The 18381-nt window shown below is 52.4% G+C and overlaps 1 protein-coding gene across 2 annotated transcripts; it reads left to right on the plus strand.

Annotated features, from left to right (window-relative positions):
• The first annotated feature begins 203 nt into the window (after window positions 1-203).
• On the plus strand, window positions 204-18043 carry ankrd13b (ankyrin repeat domain 13B). Of its 2 annotated transcripts, none has more exons than XM_023844183.2 (15): window positions 204-661; window positions 8902-9037; window positions 9122-9246; window positions 10545-10590; window positions 11092-11235; window positions 11496-11730; window positions 12388-12454; window positions 13059-13140; window positions 13287-13351; window positions 13451-13584; window positions 13937-14094; window positions 15544-15717; window positions 15823-15983; window positions 16058-16134; window positions 16399-18043. In XM_023844183.2, the coding sequence occupies exons 1-15, from the start codon at window positions 551-553 to the stop codon at window positions 16592-16594; spliced, it is 1911 nt and encodes a 636-aa protein (XP_023699951.1). In that variant the 5' UTR covers window positions 204-550; the 3' UTR covers window positions 16595-18043. The 2 variants fall into 2 exon arrangements, with proteins under 2 accessions (XP_023699951.1, XP_023699957.1); XM_023844189.2 differs by having other exon boundaries at window positions 16058-16141; window positions 16399-16585.
• The last annotated feature ends 338 nt before the right edge of the window (window positions 18044-18381 follow it).

The following is an 18381-nucleotide window of genomic DNA, read 5'->3' on the forward strand; positions in this document are numbered from 1 at the left end:
CACGCATCAAGGTCCTTTTGTCATTATTCATCTTGCTATAGGAGCCTGCGCCTCGTCTTAAGCATCTCCCAGCATCTGCCTCGCTGACAGGCAGCCATGCGGGCGGGGGATAAGACAGGGAGCTGAGCTCGTTAGTTTATTCTGGCTGAAGAGAGGAGGGGGAGAGGTAGAGAGAGTGAGGGAGGGAGGAGTGCGAACGAAAAGAAGAGGAGGGGACAGGGAGGCAGAGAAAGAGGAAGGTAGAATCACAAGATAAAAAGGAAAGAGCACCATTCAGATGGCAACATATACTGGATTTTAAAATATAATAAACTATAGCAAATCCGCATTTATTCAGTAGCTGAAGCTTCTGTCAGTGGACGTATTTTTATTGTTTATATTTTACTAATGCGGGAATCGTGCTATTTTTGGTGGCAGTTGCCACGATAATGGGAATAAAAATGACCAGCGATTAGTAATTGTTCCACAAACAAAACTCTCCGTTAAAAAATAACCGTGACGAACGGATTGGAAACGAAAAACAGGTTGGAGAGCAGCGAACTATGCACTTATGATGATTTCTGCAAAGAAAACTCCTGAAAAGAGCCGTTATCCTCTTCACTACCTGGTCTGGCACAACAAACACCGGCAGTTGGAGAAGGAGCTGTCAGCCAGCGAGCAGGTGAGGGGAGCCGCGGGGCCGTGGGAGGGCCGGGCTCGGCACGACAGGGCTGGGTTCTTGCTGCCGATCAAGCATGCCGGTGGGGCTGTCCGTGTGGAGATCGTGCGCCGCCGGCTCCAGCCTTACGCTCAGGCAGCGTGATATTTTGCAGATACACTTATGGGTGTAACAATATGAACACATTAGCAAGATAATGCATCGTGTTACTGCTTATATGCTCACGTGTGTATCTGGTGGTGTGGGATATTATATACCCGTGGTATAGATATGGTGTTGCTTTTACATGTAGCCAAGGGAAGGCTGTTTCTCTTTATTCTCTAAGTATTTGACGCCAATATTCTCATATTCATACTGATCACAGTATAAGCAGCTACCCCTATGTTAAATGTATTAATTAATTTATTTATTCTGTCTGTGTAATATTTAATATCAATGTCCTGCATAAAATTAATTAATCATTTCCTACAGACGTACATGTTTGTCATTTGACTGCGGTTTAGTTACAGTAACTGCGAGTCGGCGCTGCGGCTGTACGCTGTGTGGTGGGTTCAGTGGAGCGGAGTGTCTCTTATTTCCACCGAGAGAGAGGAAAAACGAAGATGGAAAACAGTAGGAGACAAACATGAGACCATGTGGGCGACTTAGTGCACTTTACTGTACCGTTTTGCTGTATTTTGCATGCACTTGGTTATTTGCGCAGAGGAGCCAATCCATACTGAGTGAAACACTGAATTACAATAGAGAATACGGCGTAAGAAAGGTGCGCCTACAGGGTGATTCACTTACGACCGTGTGATAACTCAGGCAAACCCAACCAATATATTTTTCTTTGGACATACTGCCTTTCCAAAGCTTAAAAATTGGGTTAGGTACAGAAACTCACGCTAATGCGATAGAGACACTTTTAAAGGAGGGCAGACGCGTAATCAGAGATAGTAATCAGAACCAGATGGAGCAGAGACGCAGGAAGAGTTACACTGAATGCGCTGAAGATGACCGGAAAAAGCGTGAGTATTGATGTACAGAGGGACCATACTAGTCAATTATAACATTTAAAATATTTTGTATACTGGTAGCTATGCTCCCTGCACAGTATTACCTAGGGGTTAATTTAAAACACACACATTTCAAAGCCTGAGCATACAGTGACTATGCATCAACTCGCCAGTAAAATCGCTAATGTGAAACATGCTCAGGTCCCATGTGACTGATTTTAGATCGGCAGTTAAATAGCCAGCCATTAACAAAAGAGCAGGTGATCAGAGACCCCTGATAAGATATTATCATACCATTGTTCCTGTTTTTGGTGCATCAGCCGGTCTGGTTCATCATATGGGCTAGCAGTGGGATCCCTATGTCATATACTGGAATCTGCACTTAGAGAACAAAGGCTGAGCATTGAAAAAGCAGTGCGCTGTCTGAAATGCTGTCCTGGTGTGGGGGCCCTCAGGATCCCCCGGGCTCTCACCGGTCCTGTGCTGCTGCACGTTTCAGGGCAGGATGCAGTTTGCTGATTTGACTAAATACCATAATGAGGTCATGCACAGGACCGTCTGGGAATTCCTGGAGCGGGTCGCTTACATGTCTGTGGGGAAACCAGGCGTATTTTTGACTTTCTGCCTCAGTGACTGCACACTGATGAAACCAAACATCAGATCCATCTGGCAGGAACATGCATGCAAGGCCGAGAGACAGAGATAAGGATGGATTTCCACAGCGCAGCGCAGGACGGCATGGGACAATGTGCAGCTCCCAGCCCAGCCCCCCTGCCGCCTGGCACACTGATCAATCAGCAGTCCTTTTGATTATTGCAATGCAAGATTCACACTTTGTCTGATTTATGCGACTGTGACACCGGAGTCATGGACTCACGCTGGCCAGGGAGAGACACAGATACAGTGATAGACGGGGGGGGCTCTTCTCCAGTGTGAACATGGGATTGCCTCAGCTGGCATTGGGTTTGTTTGGGGCTGGTGAGTGGGGGTGGTGTTGCCATGCCAGCGGGAGGTGCTGGGTGTCAGTACAAGGGCAGAGGGGCAGGACTATGAGCAAAGAGACGGTATGGAGAATAGAGGGAGTGCAGTGCTCATGTGCAGGTCGCCATGCCTGTGTCAGCCGTGATTTCAGGGCGGACGTGTGATGTGCAGCCACTGCTGCCAGCGACAGCGAGGTGAGGCGCAGACAGCAGACGCAGCACGTGCATGGGGTGAGCACCTGTGGGCGCATGGGCCTGGGCGGGGTGAGGCCCACTGCATTTTCCAGATGCCATTACAGGCTGACTTGTTCTGAAAATTAAAGAGCTATTAAGCAGACTCCTGTTTTTTCCTTGGCTCTGACCTGTATGGTCAGGCTAGTGTGAAGACGGTGTCCCCGGGTCTGGAATGTTTGTAGAACCCCCCCACCACTGTAACCCCTCACTGCCTCCTGCCTCTCACTCATCTACCACTGTCTGAAAACTCCTATTCACTTCCAGTCCCAACCCCTGAGGGAGGTCCCTCTCTCTCTCTCTCTCTCTCTCTCTCCTTCTCTCTCTCTCCATCATCCCACTCTCCCTCTTTTCCTCTCTCCCTCAATCCCTCTTTCCACCTCCTCCTCTCTTCTTCTCTCCCTCCATCCCTCTTTCCTTCCACCCTTCCCTCCTCTCCCCCTCTTTCCCTCATCCCTCTGTCCTTCTCCCCCTCTATCCTTCAGCCCCCTCCTCCTCTCTTCCCCATCCCTCTCTACCTCCCCTACTCTCTCCCTCCATCCTTCTCCCCCTCTCCTCCTCTCTCCCTCCATTCCTCTCTCCCTCCATCCTTCTCCTCCTCTCTCCCTCCATCCCTCTCCCACTCTCCTCAGCTCCCAGCCTCCCCGTGCCCCCCCCCCCCCTGATCTGAATGCCTACACTAATTGTTCCAGTATCTATCAGTGGGGAGGCCATAGAGAATGGTTACACATTTAGTTGAGGAAAGGGGGGGGGGGGGGTTACTGCTAACTTCATCCCACTTTTGGTCTGTAAGTGAGAGAGACAGATATGGTGTGAGGAGCTCTAATCTCACAGCAGATCCCCCAGACAGCAAAGGAGCAACACAGTCTGACACTTATGTGCTGGGGAATGATTGCATTACTGTTAAAGACAGCAAAAATAACAGCACCCTGTAAGCTCTCTCTTAATCACATCAATAAGACGACACAGAAATATTATGTAAATATAGCAAGCAAGCTTAAATCGTAATACATAATTTAATGGATATCCATGACTCATCCATCTTTAAAATCTATTTGTGCTTATGGATTTAAATAAAGAGCATCTTCATTGATGACCTTAACGTTTACTTTCTTTGAGCATCTAATTGCTGACATATCAAATTTTTTTTGTTTGGACAAGTACAGACCTTTGGCAAAGCAGCTAAAGTTGTCTGGCATGGTGAACATATTAGGGCAGAAGTAACGCTTGAGTCTGTGTGCTTTTTCTTGTGGACAGCCATCCCGCTCGCTTCCCTCTGCCCTGCCATCCGTGTTATATAAATAGGTATTTTTGCAACTCGAGATGCCTTTTTTACCAGCAGAGTCACTGCCTGCGAGCTCTCCCTGCCTGACAGGCACGATGGAGTCGTCTTCATTTAGGACAGAACTCAAGAACATTCTCTCTGGCAGTCCTGAGTCATGCTCCCACATAATTAAACAATAATAATAAACTGCTTAAAGCCTGTCCTCCCGGTGGATAAGAGAGCAAGCAGGTGTCTCTCAGACTGGGGTGGCAACAGTGTCACCAAGGACTGGGTGGAACATGTTGCTGATTAGGGCCAGTTTTACTGGTGACAAAAACTAATACCAAAGAAATTATTAAATATGTCATTTGTAGGTTACAATAAAATCGTTGATGAAAAACGTTAAAACTTTCAGTTGGAAACCAAATGAAAATGATAAGGAAAATTGTTTTCCTTGTCGGGGACGTGGCAGAGGTTGTGAACATTTGAAATAAATCTCATATGTGAATTTAGTTACATGGAGGACAAGGTTTGCGTTGTCGGGCTGAATGTCATTCAGGGCATGAAAAGGCAGCCGTGTGCGTGGTCTGGTGCGCAGACGGTTACATAATTAACGAAAGAAAAACACTATGAAAAACTTAAATGAAAAAAGAGAAACTGCCTGGAGACCCCCTTAAACTGAAATTTAAAGTAAAATTGAACTGAAATAAAGTCTTCTAAAATAATAGGCTAAAAATACCAAATCCGTCTCGCCCCCCACAGTCCAAAAAGATGTTAAGTTGAATTGGGGTTGGCAAACTGTCCATAGGTGTGAATGGTGTGTGTGAGTGTGTGTGTCTGTGTGTCTGTGTGTGCCCTGCAATGGGATGGCACCCCATACTGGGTCGCTCCCTGCCTCGTGCCTGTTGTTTCCGGGATAGGCTCTGGACCCCCGCTGCCCTGAATGTAGGCACAGAAACTGGATTGGACGGAAAATAAAAAAACAACTTACCTTGTGACTAAATGCGTGCTGGACGTCACGGACTTACTGAACACAGTATCAGCACTAAACTGGGGTGGTAAGGACGGTGCATATCACAGCCGGTGCAATTCATTTTCCTGCCCATATAATTACTCATATACTGAAACTCGACCCAAAAGCATGAGGAGTTTCAATGTCCACGTTAAGGACGTTTGTGGGTAGGCCCTGCGCTCCAGATGGGCAAGATGCTTCCCTGACATCGTCGTGCTGGGGGTCGGGCTAGAGACCGTTTTCATTTTTTTTTGACACATTCTCTGTTGCATCCTCAAACGCGTCTGCCCTGAAATCGGGATGCCAGCGAAAGTCATGGAGGCTTGTGCTTCTGCAGTCCTGGCGCATGGTGGGATGCGACGTTGCTGTGATTGATGCGGTCGCCACAAAAAGGCGCCGTTCATCGGCTCCAAAGTCAACTCATTATGTTTTACAGCAGCGGTAATAAGCGCAGAGTGTGACCGTGATGGGATACTGCAGATTGCCCTTTTATATTATATTCATCTCTTTCATGCATGTACGTCGCATGTCTGGATGCATATACACATGCGTTTACGTGCTGGGCCCTCAATGAAAGATTGATGGCGGCATAAGTGGCTGCCTGGGCGCATTAAGCAGCACAGCCAGAGCGCATCAAGACAGAGATGATCAATAATGCAGCGCCTCAGAGGGAGGTGGATTCGGGGGGGGGGGGGGAGGGTAGGGGGGCGTGGCATGGGCAGATACTGCGTTCCTATGGCTGTTCACATCACATATTCCCAAGAGGTTCCAGAACACCAGTGATGGCTTTCTGAGTGAGTGGGGGGAAGCTTATGTAAAGGAGCAATTGGGTTGCAGTTTGAGTGCATTGAGGATGGTCTGGGTTAGCAGTGTGTGTAAGGGGGTGGTGCATGGTGTGGGCGTGCTCTGGTGCGTGTGTGCAGGCAGGGTGTGGCCGTGTTCAGGGGGGTGTAGGCAGGCAGGGTGTGGCCGTGTTCAGGAGTGTGTGTGCAGGCAGGGTGTGGCCGTGTTCAGGAGTGTGTGTGCAGGCAGGGTGTGGCCGTGTTCAGGAGTGTGTGTGCAGGCAGGGTGTGGCCGTATTCAGGGGGGTGTAGGCAGGCAGGGTGTGGCCGTGTTCAGGAGTGTGTGTGCAGGCAGGGTGTGGCCGTGTTCAGGAGTGTGTGTGCAGGCAGGGTCTGGCCGTGTTCAGGAGTGTGTGTGCAAGCAGGGTGTGGCCGTGTTCTGGGGTGTGTAGGCAGAGTCTGGCCGTGTTCAGGAGTGTGTGTGCAGGCAGGGTGTGGCCGTGTTCAGGGGTGTGTGTGCAAGCAGGGTGTGGCCATGTTCAGGGGTGTGTGTGCAGGCAGGGTGTGGCCATGTTCAGGGGTGTGTGTGCAGGCAGGGTGTGGCCATATTCAGGGGTGTGTGTGCAGGCAGGGTGTGGCCGTGTTCAGGGGTGTGTGTGCAGGCAGGGTGTGGCCGTGTTCAGGGGTGTGTGTGCAGGCAGGGTGTGGCCATATTCAGAGGTGTGTGTGCAGGCAGGGTGTGGCCGTGTTCAGGGGTGTGTGTGCAGGCAGGGTGTGGCCGTGTTCAGGGGTGTGTGTGCAGGCAGGGTGTGGCCATATTCAGAGGTGTGTGTGCAGGCAGAGTGTGGCCATGTTCAGGTGTGTGTGTGCAGGCAGGGTGTGGCCATGTTCAGGTGTGTGTGTGCAGGCAGGGTGTGGCCATGTTCAGGCGTGTGTGTGCAGGCAGGGTGTGGCCGTGTTCAGGCGTGTGTGTGCGGGCAAGACTCTAGTGTGCTCAGGTCATTTTGTGTACTGGTAAAGTTTTGGTCCATTCGAACCAGTGTGCATGTGTGTGTGTGTGTGTGTGGGCTATTTATATACTACACTGTGGGGACATTTTAACCATTTTTACCCAGTTGTCATTGTTGAGATTAGGGTTTCTTCAATAGAAATAAATGGACAGTCCCCACAAAGATTTTCATTCAAACATGTATGTATGTATGTATGTATGTGCACATGTAAAGCAGACATTCACTGGATTTCTGGGAACATCATGCCGATTGTTTAATTTTCTTGTCCTGAGTCCCCCCCCCCCTCCAAAAAAAAATAAAAAATCACATTGTTTTCCATCGTCTTAGGTCCACGGGGGGTTCCAGGTGCCTGTTTCCTGCCCCCCCCCTTCTCAGTTCTCCTCCCTCTTACCCCTGGGAGGCTGAGTGGTGCCCAGTGAGGCACTGTGTTTGGTGACACAACTGCTTTGGCCCAGGTGCCAGTCCAGAACCAGAAGCTGCAGCTCTAACTGGGCCTGTACTGTGTGTACAAGGCAGTCCCTCCATAACAGTGTGAGACTGTCCTGACTCTGTACCTCCTCCACCTCCTCCTTCTCCTCCTCCTCTGCCTTGGTTGCTATAGCAATCCATTGCCTTACTCCTCTGCACCCTCTCCTTCACCTCATCCATCTCAAATCCCCCCAGTGGATCTCACTGTTTTTCACACTCCCCCCTCCCCCCCCCCCCATCCTGCCTCCCCTCGCCCCCACACCCACGGGAGTAGGATCTGAAGAGGTTGCCAACGAGTGCTGTGCTTCGTTAACGAGGTGCTTGTTAATTACCTGTGTGCCTCACAGGGAGTGGGAGACCTTTGGGAAGCCTGAGGTTCTGGGGGGGGATGGGGGGGGGGTATCATGGTCTCACGTCATTTTTCTATACAGATAAACACAAACACAACAGGACAGCAGCATCACTGCAGCACCTGACACACACTACCAAGGTCCAGTTACATCTGTCTTCATTTAGTCCTGCGTCCCGACTGTACCATACTCCCCCCCCCCCCCAGTATTAGGTGGTGCTGTTGCTGATTTGCTGATATTGCTATTTTGGGCCTACAAAGCTCAAATCAGCTCAGCTGCTCCTTCGTGTAAAAATGGTTGGTCACATGAGGGAGCGTGCGTAAGTGTGAGATGGGGCGCAGGAGCGGAAGCTGGGGGTCCCACTTCTGCTGGGTCTCTGGGGCACAGAGACGCAGGAGCACTGATCACATCACAAGACAAGGAGCAGGAGGAAGGGGCCAAGCAAGCGACAGCTGGAGAGGGAGACGGAGCGCGGGGCCGCGTGTGGGCAGGCTGGGAGACGGGTGGATGCATTTTACATTGGTTTATCTTTATGATAATTACCCCACATCTTGTTTTGATCCACATATACTGTACATTTGAGCCGCCATTGTTTTGGGGACACCCATGTGACTCTCGTGATAATGTAAATAGCCATTCCTAACTCCAACCGATAATACATGGAAGTGCTGTTTTTAAAGCAGACATAAGTGTAAAGGGTTTGGAGAATTCGTGTTGTGGGGTGTTGGGTTTCAGGTTTGGGTCGGACTAGTGTGCAAGCACACACACACACACACACACACACACACACACAGCTGGTGTGGCCTCAGGCCTCAGATAACGGCCCTCAGCTCCAGTCATGTGAGGGTGTGATGTTTCCGCACACGCCTCTTCCCTTGTCTCTCTGTTATTTCTCTTCTCCTCTGTCTCACACCTCGTCAGCTGTGTGTGTGTGTGTAGTGGGGGGGGGGGGGGGGGCTGAAGGGTCCCCTTCAGCGATTGAGAGACTGCACAGGAAGCCAGAAGCTGGCTGGTTGTACCCCATCGTCCTCTGGCCACCCCCACCGGCTCCAGGAGGAGGTCCAGATGCACAGACTGTGTAAAGCGGTTAGCTGTTAGCCAGCTGGAGCCGGAGGCTAATTACTGCCGTAATTACAATCTGCGGCCAGGTGGAGGTAGAGGCGCCGGACCCCAGGGGACGCACCCCTCTGCACCTGGCTGTCACCCTGGGACACCTGGAATGCGCCCAAGTGCTGCTGCAGCATGGCGCCAACGTCAGCAAGGAAAACAGCAACGGCTGGACAGGTGCGTGGGGGGCAAGGGGGTGCGTGAAATGAGACCAGGGAAAAAACAGCTGATGAGAGCCCCCCCTCCCCATCTCCCTCTTAGTGCTCCAGGAAGCGATATGCACCAGGGATCCAGAGCTGGTACGCCTCGTGCTACGTTACCGTGACCACCAGCGAGCTGTGAAGCGATTGGCTGGCATCCCTCTGCTGCTGGACAGGCTGCGCCAGGTGAGACTAAAGACAATAAGCATAGCTGAGAGGTCACACCCAAGGCAAGGCTTCCCATGCTCCATCCAGAGTGGCATTTCTCTGCTATTGCACAACATTACTGGAAGCACTCAGATTAGCTTCAGATTAGCCTTTCTACTAGCCAAGACAGGTCCATCTGACTCGGGACATTGTGCCCACACTGACACCTGGGCTGGGGAACGTAGTGGTACCCCTCAAAAACAACCCACCCCCACTGAATGCAAAAACCACATCAAGGAGATTCTTATCGCTGTGATCAGCAGGCATCGATCCCAGCTTGACCTCCCTTCTGCGCCTCCCTTCTGAGCCTCCCTTCTGCTGCACGATTTTGCTGCACTGTGCTCGTCGTCACCCTTGCCAGCTTGTGCCAGTAACACCAGAAAGGGCTGTCAGGGCGGAAGTAAGTTCAGATTAACACCCGATCCAAAAAAGGCAGGCTTTGTTGCTGTATGAGGAAGATTCACAGGTCACTTCCCTGTGGGATCACACTGATTCAGCCGACCGGTGAGTGACATCAGGGAAACAGACAGCACTGGTCATTCACGTAGCTGCACACAGTAATCAGAATTTGACTAAAGCATTTGGATAAAACCTGGAAATCCGCAGGTGACATAGCTTATAGGTGCTAATCTTCTGAACCCGGTAGTCTTGCTAGACGAAGCTGATCCTCTTACAATCACTGACTCAGGGCTCTTCCTGCAGTCAAATCGTGTTCTGGGTTCCTGGGCCCCAATCACATGACCTCATTACCTCTCTGCCTCTGTCATCCTCTTACCACACCTCAGGGCTGCATAAAGACATGGCTGCGCCCCTGAGAAATGCTACCAAATGAGCCCCCGCTAGTGTCTGGGCCCATAAAACTCTTGCTGTTTCTCCCACATTATGGGGGCCCTGCCCCCGACACACATTACAGCAATGACACACATCATGGAAATTAAACACATCACGGTCAGGAGACACATCACAGTCAGGACAAACAACATGGTCAGGACACTTCATGTATGTCTAGCTGATGTAAGCCTTGTCCATTTTATTCACTCATGTTCCCACTGGCATTATTTACACTGTCTGCAGGAAGCCAATGAAGGACTAGAGTGTGGCATGTTCCCCTGCAGCAGAATGCTTTTCAGCCCTCTTGGGGCTTTTTGGGAGCTGGTTGCTGTTTACCCAGCACCTGTACTCCTTCACCCCTTATGACTGTGCTCCCACATCTCCCCTCAGCTCCTGTCCTCTAACCAGTGTGTTCTCATCTCCCATCCCCCGCTCCCTTCCTGCAGGCTCAGGATTTCTATGTGGAGATGAAATGGGAGTTCACCAGCTGGGGTATGTCTGCCCCCCTACCCCCCCTCCGCCACCCAGACTGACCGGTGCCCCTCCCTGATCGTGTTAGCGCCACTGGCTAGCTTCCCTTCCCAGAAGCACTGGAGAATTCCAGGGAATCAATAATTAATTATACACTGAATAATGACTTTTGATGAGAATTTTTCAGTGTTGGTGCCCCAACCTTCCTGCCCCCTTAGCCCTGCCCTTCCAGTCCCTTAACCCCGCCCTTCCTGCCCCCATTAGCCCCACCCTTCCAGCCCCTTAACCCCACCCTTCCTGCCCCCCTTAGCCCCACCCTTCCAGCCCCTTAACCCCGCCCTTCCTGCCCCCCTTAGCCCCACCCTTCCAGCCCCTTAACCCCGCCCTTCCTGCCCCCCTTAGCCCCACCCTTCCAGCCCCTTAACCCCGCCCTTCCTGCCTTTTAGCCCTGCCCTTCTAGGCCCTTAGCCCCACCCTTCTTGCCCCTTAGCCCTGTCCCATGTGCTTCTGCCTCCCCTGCAGTGCCCCTGGTCTCCCGGATCTGTCCCAGTGACACCTACCGCGTGTGGAAAAGCGGCCAATGCCTGCGTGTGGACACCACACTCATGGGCTTTGATCACATGACCTGGCAGAGAGGAAACCGCAGCTTCATTTTCCGGGGTCAAGGTGAGGGCCATGATCAGCGGCAGAGGCTCAGCTCAAAGTGGCCTCTTCCTTTCCTCTCTCTTTACTACCAGTGATCATTTCTCCCCATCTCCCCCCTCACCACAGCAATACCACAGGATGACACCCCCACTTTCTTCTTCTTTAAAATTTGTATATTATTCTCACTTTCTCCTGAGAGACTAATTAAGAAAATTGCATATGATAATATCGTTCTCTTATCTGTTTCTCCACTTGATCCTCTCATCCTTGTCCCTGGCCAGACTCCAGTGCTGTGGTGATGGAGGTGGACCATGACAGGCAGCTGGTCTTCTGCGAGACACTCCGCATGTCCTCTGTGTCGTCGCCCCAGTCCTCGCCGCCCACCGGGTCCCAGCGTGGCAGTAACGACCTTGGCCTCCAGGGGGTGCCGGAGCCCACCGAGGAACAGGTGGCAGCTCGGCTCTCCGCACCCGTCGTCACGACACAGCTGGACACCAGGAACGTGTCCTTTGAGAGGTGAGAGGTGTGTGTGGACGCATTCAGCGGTCTTGTGAGGACATCCATTTCGAAAAAAATCAACACAACAAAAAATATTTCTTTCTCAGTTTTGTTTTGCTTGTTAGCTGTAATAAAATATAATGTTAGCTATACAGTACACATGTGGGGGGAGGAGGTAAAAAACCAATGTAGAGAGTTAAAGAGGCAGCAGAGAAGGATGAGAAAGAGACGGTAGATGGAGAGAGGAGAGGTTACATAATCACAGCTCTGTCAAAGGAACACAGTCCAGTATTGGGGGCTGCAACAGGGGTTTGAACCTGCGGATGGGTCCTCAGCCGGCCCAAGCTGTGACAAGGACGGCTTGCGGTGACGGGGATGGCGCGTTGTGACAGAACCCTCAGCCAGCTGCCAGTATTCAGGAGTTTGATGTCAGGGTATGAAATCACGGTCGCGAAGGATTGATGTCAACTGCAGCCTCACAGTGTATGGCTGAGGGAGGAGGAGTGGGAGGGGGGCCATGGGAGGTCGATGTGGAGGGAGGGGCTTAGAGTGACTGCAGAACACCACCCTGCTCTTTCAGGGCTCTGTCAGCACTTCAGCTGCCTTCTCCTGATGGTAACTTGCCAATCCTCAGTTCAGTGACCCAACCTGTCATCCATCTGCTCTGCCTCTCAGGAATAAGACGGGGATACTGGGCTGGCGCAGTGAGAAAACTGAAATTGTGAACGGCTATGAAACCAAGGTAGGCCACAGTGCGGCTGCACCCTGCACAGCATTATGTCTGTGTGATCATAGCACTAGCTGGGTGGACACTGGCAGAATCCTGACAAAACACAGACCAGCTGGGTGGAGATTGGCAGAATCCTGACAAAACACAGACCAGCTGGGTGGAGATTGGCAGAGCACTGACAAAACACAGACCACCTGGACGGACACTGGCAGAATCCTGACAAAACACAGACCAGCTGGGCGGAGATTGGCAGAGTACTGTCAAAACACAGACCAGCTGGGCGGACACTGGCAAAATACTGACAAAACACAGACCAGCTGGCTGGACACTGGCAAAATACTGACAAAATACAGAGCAAATACAAGCTGGGCAGACACTGGCAGAGTACTAACAAAACACAGACCAGCTGGGCGGACACTGGCAAAATACTGACAAAATATAGACTAGCTGAGGTGCACAAGCAGAATCCTGAAAAAAAATCATAGACCAGCTTCTCCAAAACTGGTGTGACTTCCATTTTTCCACAGTTCACACATTTCCAGCAAACACCAGGCCAGCCAGAAACAATCATCAGCCAGCCTCCTTTACAAAGGTCACTTGTTTCTCTGCTGCTCAGGTGTACGGGGCCTCCAATGTGGAGCTGATCACCCGAACCAGGACAGACCATCTTGCAGAGCCTCACAAAGCTAAACCCAGGAGTAGGTGTAACCATTTCCTTGGCGCACTGTAGCTCTTCTGTGTTCAGTAGCACCAAGTGTTTGGCATCTACTATGCCCCCTGTTGGTCACAGTACAGGGCCCATTGCTTGTTTAGCTTCTGTGTTATTGGCTTGTTCCTCCCTTAGGCAGCAAGACTCCCCTCCAGTCGTTCCTGGGCATCGCTGAGCAGCACGTAGGCTCCAACAACGGGGTGAGTGGGTGGGTGTCGCAGACGCCTCCCAGCTGCTCTGTCACCATGCCCCCCAGGGCCCAGCCACACCCACCCCCTCTCTACCTGTCCCACCCGCAGACCCTGGTGACTCAGATGTCCAGCCACCCCAGCAACCCCATGGCCCTCACAGCGGAGGAGTACTTCAACCCGGGACTGGCCCTTGGTCCCCGTGACATCAGCCCCCCCTGCCAGCTCACCACAAAGACGCAGAGGTCCTAACGCCCCGCCCCCCACCCCTGGCGCTGCTGCATGTGTCACACTGCATAAGCATTTCTCATTACTGACTCTGTGTGTGGGGTTCAAATCCTAACCTTGCTCTGTGTGTGGGGTTTGATCCCATAATGGATATTGTACATTTATATTATTTGTATAATATTTAAATATAACTGAATGATATTCAGGTCTATATACCATTATAACCTACTTAGACTTATCAGTGAAAGGAAGACATAAGGACTAATAATAATAATGTAAATATAATGAATCCAGGCCCCATTGTCACTCTGTATATAGTATGCGATACTAAATGGATGCCTAGCATGTGACTTTGTTACTTGGCCGCAGGTTCAAGGCCAAGCTGTGGCTGTGTGAGTCCCACCCACTGTCCCTGGCAGAGCAGGTCGCTCCCATCATCGACCTCATGGCTATCTCCAACGCCCTTTTCGCTAAGCTGAGGGAGTTCATCACGCTTCGCCTCCCGCCTGGCTTCCCCATCAAGATCGGTGAGTGCAGCCAGGGACTGTAGAGCAGGGGGTGTGGCCCTGGATGGAGGTGTGACTCAAGGAAGGGAGTTTGGCTTAGTATTGGGGGTGTGGCCTAGGATAGGTGCTGTGGGTGTGGCCCAGGGAGGTGGGATCTCGGGTGAGAGACGCTGTGGGTGTGGCCCAGGGAGGTGGGGTCTCGGGTGAGAGGTGCTGTGGGTGTGGCCCAGGGAGGTGGGGTCTCGGGTGATAGACGCTGTGGGTGTGGCCCAGGGAGGTTGGGTCTCGGGTGAGAGGTGCTGTGGGTGTGGCCCAGAGAGGTGGGGTGTCGGGTGAGAGACGCTGTGGGTGTGGCCCAGGGAGGTTGGGTCTCGGGTGAGAGGTGCTGTGGGTGTGGCCCAGGGAGATGGGGTGTCGGGTGATAGACGCTGTGGGTGTGGCCCAGGGAGGTTGGGTCTCGGGTGAGAGACGCTGTGGGTGTGGCCCAGGGAGATGGGGTGTCGGGTGATAGACGCTGTGGGTGTGGCCCAGGGACGTGGGATCTTAGATGAGAGACGCTGTGGGTGTGGCCCAAGGAGGTGGGGTCTCGGGTGAGAGACGCTGTGGGTGTGGCCCAGGGAGGTGGGGTGTCGGGTGAGAGACGCTGTGGGTGTGGCCCAGGGAGGTGGGGTCTCGATTGAGAGACGCTGTGGGTGTGGCCCAGGGAGGTGGGGTCTCGATTGAGAGACGCTGTGGGTGTGGCCCAGGGAGGTGGGGTGTCGGGTGAGAGACGCTGTGGGTGTGGCCCAGGGAGGTGGGGTGTCGGGTGAGAGATGCTGTGGGTGTGGCCCAGGGAGGTGGGGTCTCGGGTGAGAGGTGCTGTGGGTGTGGCCCAGGGAGGTGGGGTCTCGGGTGAGAGGTGCTGTGGGTGTGGCCCAGGGAGGTGGGGTCTCGGGTGAGAGGTGCTGTGGGTGTGGCCCAGGGAGGTGGGGTGTCGGGTGAGAGACGCTGTGGGTGTGGCCCAGGGAGGTGGGGTCTCGGGTGAGAGGTGCTGTGGGTGTGGCCCAAGGAGGTGGGGTCTCGGGTGAGAGACGCTGTGGGTGTGGCCCAGGGAGGTGGGGTGTCGGGTGAGAGAGGCTGTGGGTGTGGCCCAGGGAGGTGGGGTCTCGGGTGAGAGGTGCTGTGGGTGTGGCCCAGGGAGGTGGGGTCTCGGGTGAGAGGTGCTGTGGGTGTGGCCCAGGGAGGTGGGGTCTCGGGTGAGAGGTGCTGTGGGTGTGGCCCAGGGAGGTGGGGTGTCGGGTGAGAGACGCTGTGGGTGTGGCCCAGGGAGGTGGGGTCTCGGTTGAGAGACGCTGTGGGTGTGGCCCAGGGAGGTGGGGTCTCGGGTGAGAGGTGCTGTGGGTGTGGCCCAGGGAAGCTTCATCTTCAGATGTCACACTGTCATCTGTGTCTAGCCATGATGTGTAGAAATGTGCCCCCTTTCCTTCTCAGAGATTCCCATCTACCATATCCTGAATGCACGCATTACTTTCGGCAACCTGAATGGCTGTGAGGAGGGCGGGGGTCCCGGTGGTGTGGAGGGGGAGGGCAGCGGTCAGAGGGACAGGACAGACACCCCCTCACCCAGCAGTGACTCCTCCAGCGTCTCCAGCTCTAGCTCCACGGGTGAGCAGCATTACAGCCAATCCTCTGGCTTCATTAAGCAGTTAGTATGGATCCGCGGTAAACGCTTACTGCTGTGCCAAACGCCCCCCCACGTACCCCCCGCAGCGTCCTGCCGCGCAGGCGAGATTCCGCCATGTGTGTTTGACGCCCCACGGGGCTACAGCATGCTGGGCAGCAACCAACGTGATGAAGAGGAGGAAGAGGATGACCTCTTGCAATTCGCCATCCAGCAGAGCCTGCTAGAGGCAGGGTCTGAGTATGACCAGGTGGGTGGGGCCTAGTGCAGGGGGGGCCGGCTGTGTGGGCTTTCCGTGCTGTCTAACCCTGCCCCCATGCACAGGTGACCATCTGGGAGGCTCTGACCAACAGCAAGCCCGGGACGCACCCCCTGTCATGTGACCCAATACGCAGCGAAAGGTTCGCAGTCAGTATTCTCCGCCTCTCTCTCCTATGAGCGCATCATACAATGGGGACCCCCAGAATTAACAGCATGGCACCCAAAAAGCATCCCACCAGCCTCCTGTCCGTTGCTAGGATACCATCTCAGCTTTTTTTAACCCTGTACCCAACGTCTTTAAAATGCTTAACTAGTATTTTCACTCCCCTCACCAGTCTGCCGTGCGTCTGCCACCTTCCTCGACACCCAAGCTCAGAATGTCCCTGTGTGCCTCTTTCACCCAGGACCCCACAGCACAAGCCCCGCCCCATGGCCAGCCCCCACAGCACACTGACCAATAAGCCGCCCCGCAGCTACGATGAGCAGCTGCGGCTGGCCATGGAGCTTTCGGCCCGCGAGCAGGAGGAGGCAGAGCACTGCCGGCGGCAGGAGGAGGAGGAGCTTCAGCGTATCATCCAGCTGTCGCTCATGGAGAAGTGAGGCGTGATGAAGCGGGACCGAGATGGGATGGGCGGAGGAGGAGGAGGAGGAGGTGACAGAAGAGGTTCTTCCAATAATTGTAGAAGCCATTGGCTGAATGCCTGACTCTTTTACCCCAACTGCCTTCCCATCCCCACCAGTCCCCCCCCCCCCCCCCCCGACCCAGGTATCAGCTCAGCAGGATGACCAATGCCAGCAAACTTACCCCCAGATTCACACTCACATACACCTCGCCCCCCCCACACACTGCACCCGCCAAACAAGTTTACAACAAAAACCTCTTTATGTACTTTCCCAAATGACCACCAGGGCGGTGCTAGCTGTACAAGAGTGTGTGTGTATGTGTGTGTGTGAGCTGGTGGGTATGAAACAAAGCTGCTCTGCACATACAGGCCTAACAAGCAGGCAACGTTAATGGCACAAAGATAATATCTGTCACCGATTGGTTCTCACTAACGGGGTAGCTATGGGAGGGACGGTAATGCCCTCTCTCACTTTGTTTTTTAATAGGTCGGTTACTGACGTTTTCATTTGCACAGAACTTAATAGCACTGTAACGAGATCGTACTCGTATAGCTGTTATGATTGTTACGCGAATGAATACTTGGTGGATTTGGCTTCTTCGTAAACACTGGCAGTCGTATTGGCAGAGAATATTACTGAAAAATGGCAGCAGTGTCAAATATCCCATAATTCCCTGTGCGTTCCAAGCAGACTTTGGCCAATAATCTGTCGGCTTACATTTGACCTAATTCATTTCACAGCAACACACAGTAAACCCCACATGTTCAAACACATCTTGCACATTTGTGGGAAATTAAACGGATATATAGGTAAAATAAAAAGGCTCAGGAGTGGTCTGCTCTTGAACCTTTGAACAAACCTGACGAGATCGTAGCTGCCAGGTGGGTGTGCGCAGGCCTTACACTGGTCTGAGGCAGTTCTCCTATCCAGTGCGTCCCACAGACATAGTTATACAAATCAAACAATGAACAATGGCAACATGACGGTGGCTACATTCGTATGACATCACGACACAGAGCACACTACCACATGGGGGGCTTGAAATTTTGTTTTCTGGATGGGCTGGGGGTGGAGTCAAAATGGCTACTGGAAGCTACACAATGAAATTTTAATGAGCCAAATGAACGAAGAGACCGTGTGTCATCAGCTCGGGTGGATCCAAGGCCATCAAGGGGGCCCAGCCTCCATAGCGGTGTCACGATGATCCGGGCCTCACGGAAAATTCCAGAAACTAATCAGCAATTACTCACTACCATTGTCTGTCGGTCTGTTTATGTTCTTTCTTAAAGTGTGTTTGAACCAGTTACTTTTTTTAAATAAAATTTCTTTCCACAGAAAATAATAGTGTTGAAAACACTGCAGTTTTGGATGCCGTGCGGACGTGTTAGAAAGTGAAATAAACTAATAAACTGGCAGTAAAAATGATGCCCTGGTAGCTTAAGAATGTTCTGCTTCCTGGTTTGATCTGCTATGTGTTTTCGTGTATGTATGCACATGTGTGTACGTGTGTGTGTGCGTGTGTGTGTGCATACGTGCGCGTGAATATGTACACGTGTGTAAATGTGCATGTGTTTGTACATATGTGTGTGTTTGTGCATTTGTGTACATTTGTGTGTGTGCATACGTGTGAATATGTGTGTGTGTGTGTGTGTGCATGTGTGTGTGTGCATAAAAGATTTCCAGGGTCTGCAGTCAGCAATGAGCAGGTGACTATTGATTTGCCGGAACTTTCTCTCTGGGATCCATGTTTGGGGGGTGAAACT

This window comes from Paramormyrops kingsleyae, chromosome 17 (genome assembly GCF_048594095.1).
Source record: "Paramormyrops kingsleyae isolate MSU_618 chromosome 17, PKINGS_0.4, whole genome shotgun sequence".
NCBI lineage: Eukaryota > Metazoa > Chordata > Actinopteri > Osteoglossiformes > Mormyridae > Paramormyrops > Paramormyrops kingsleyae.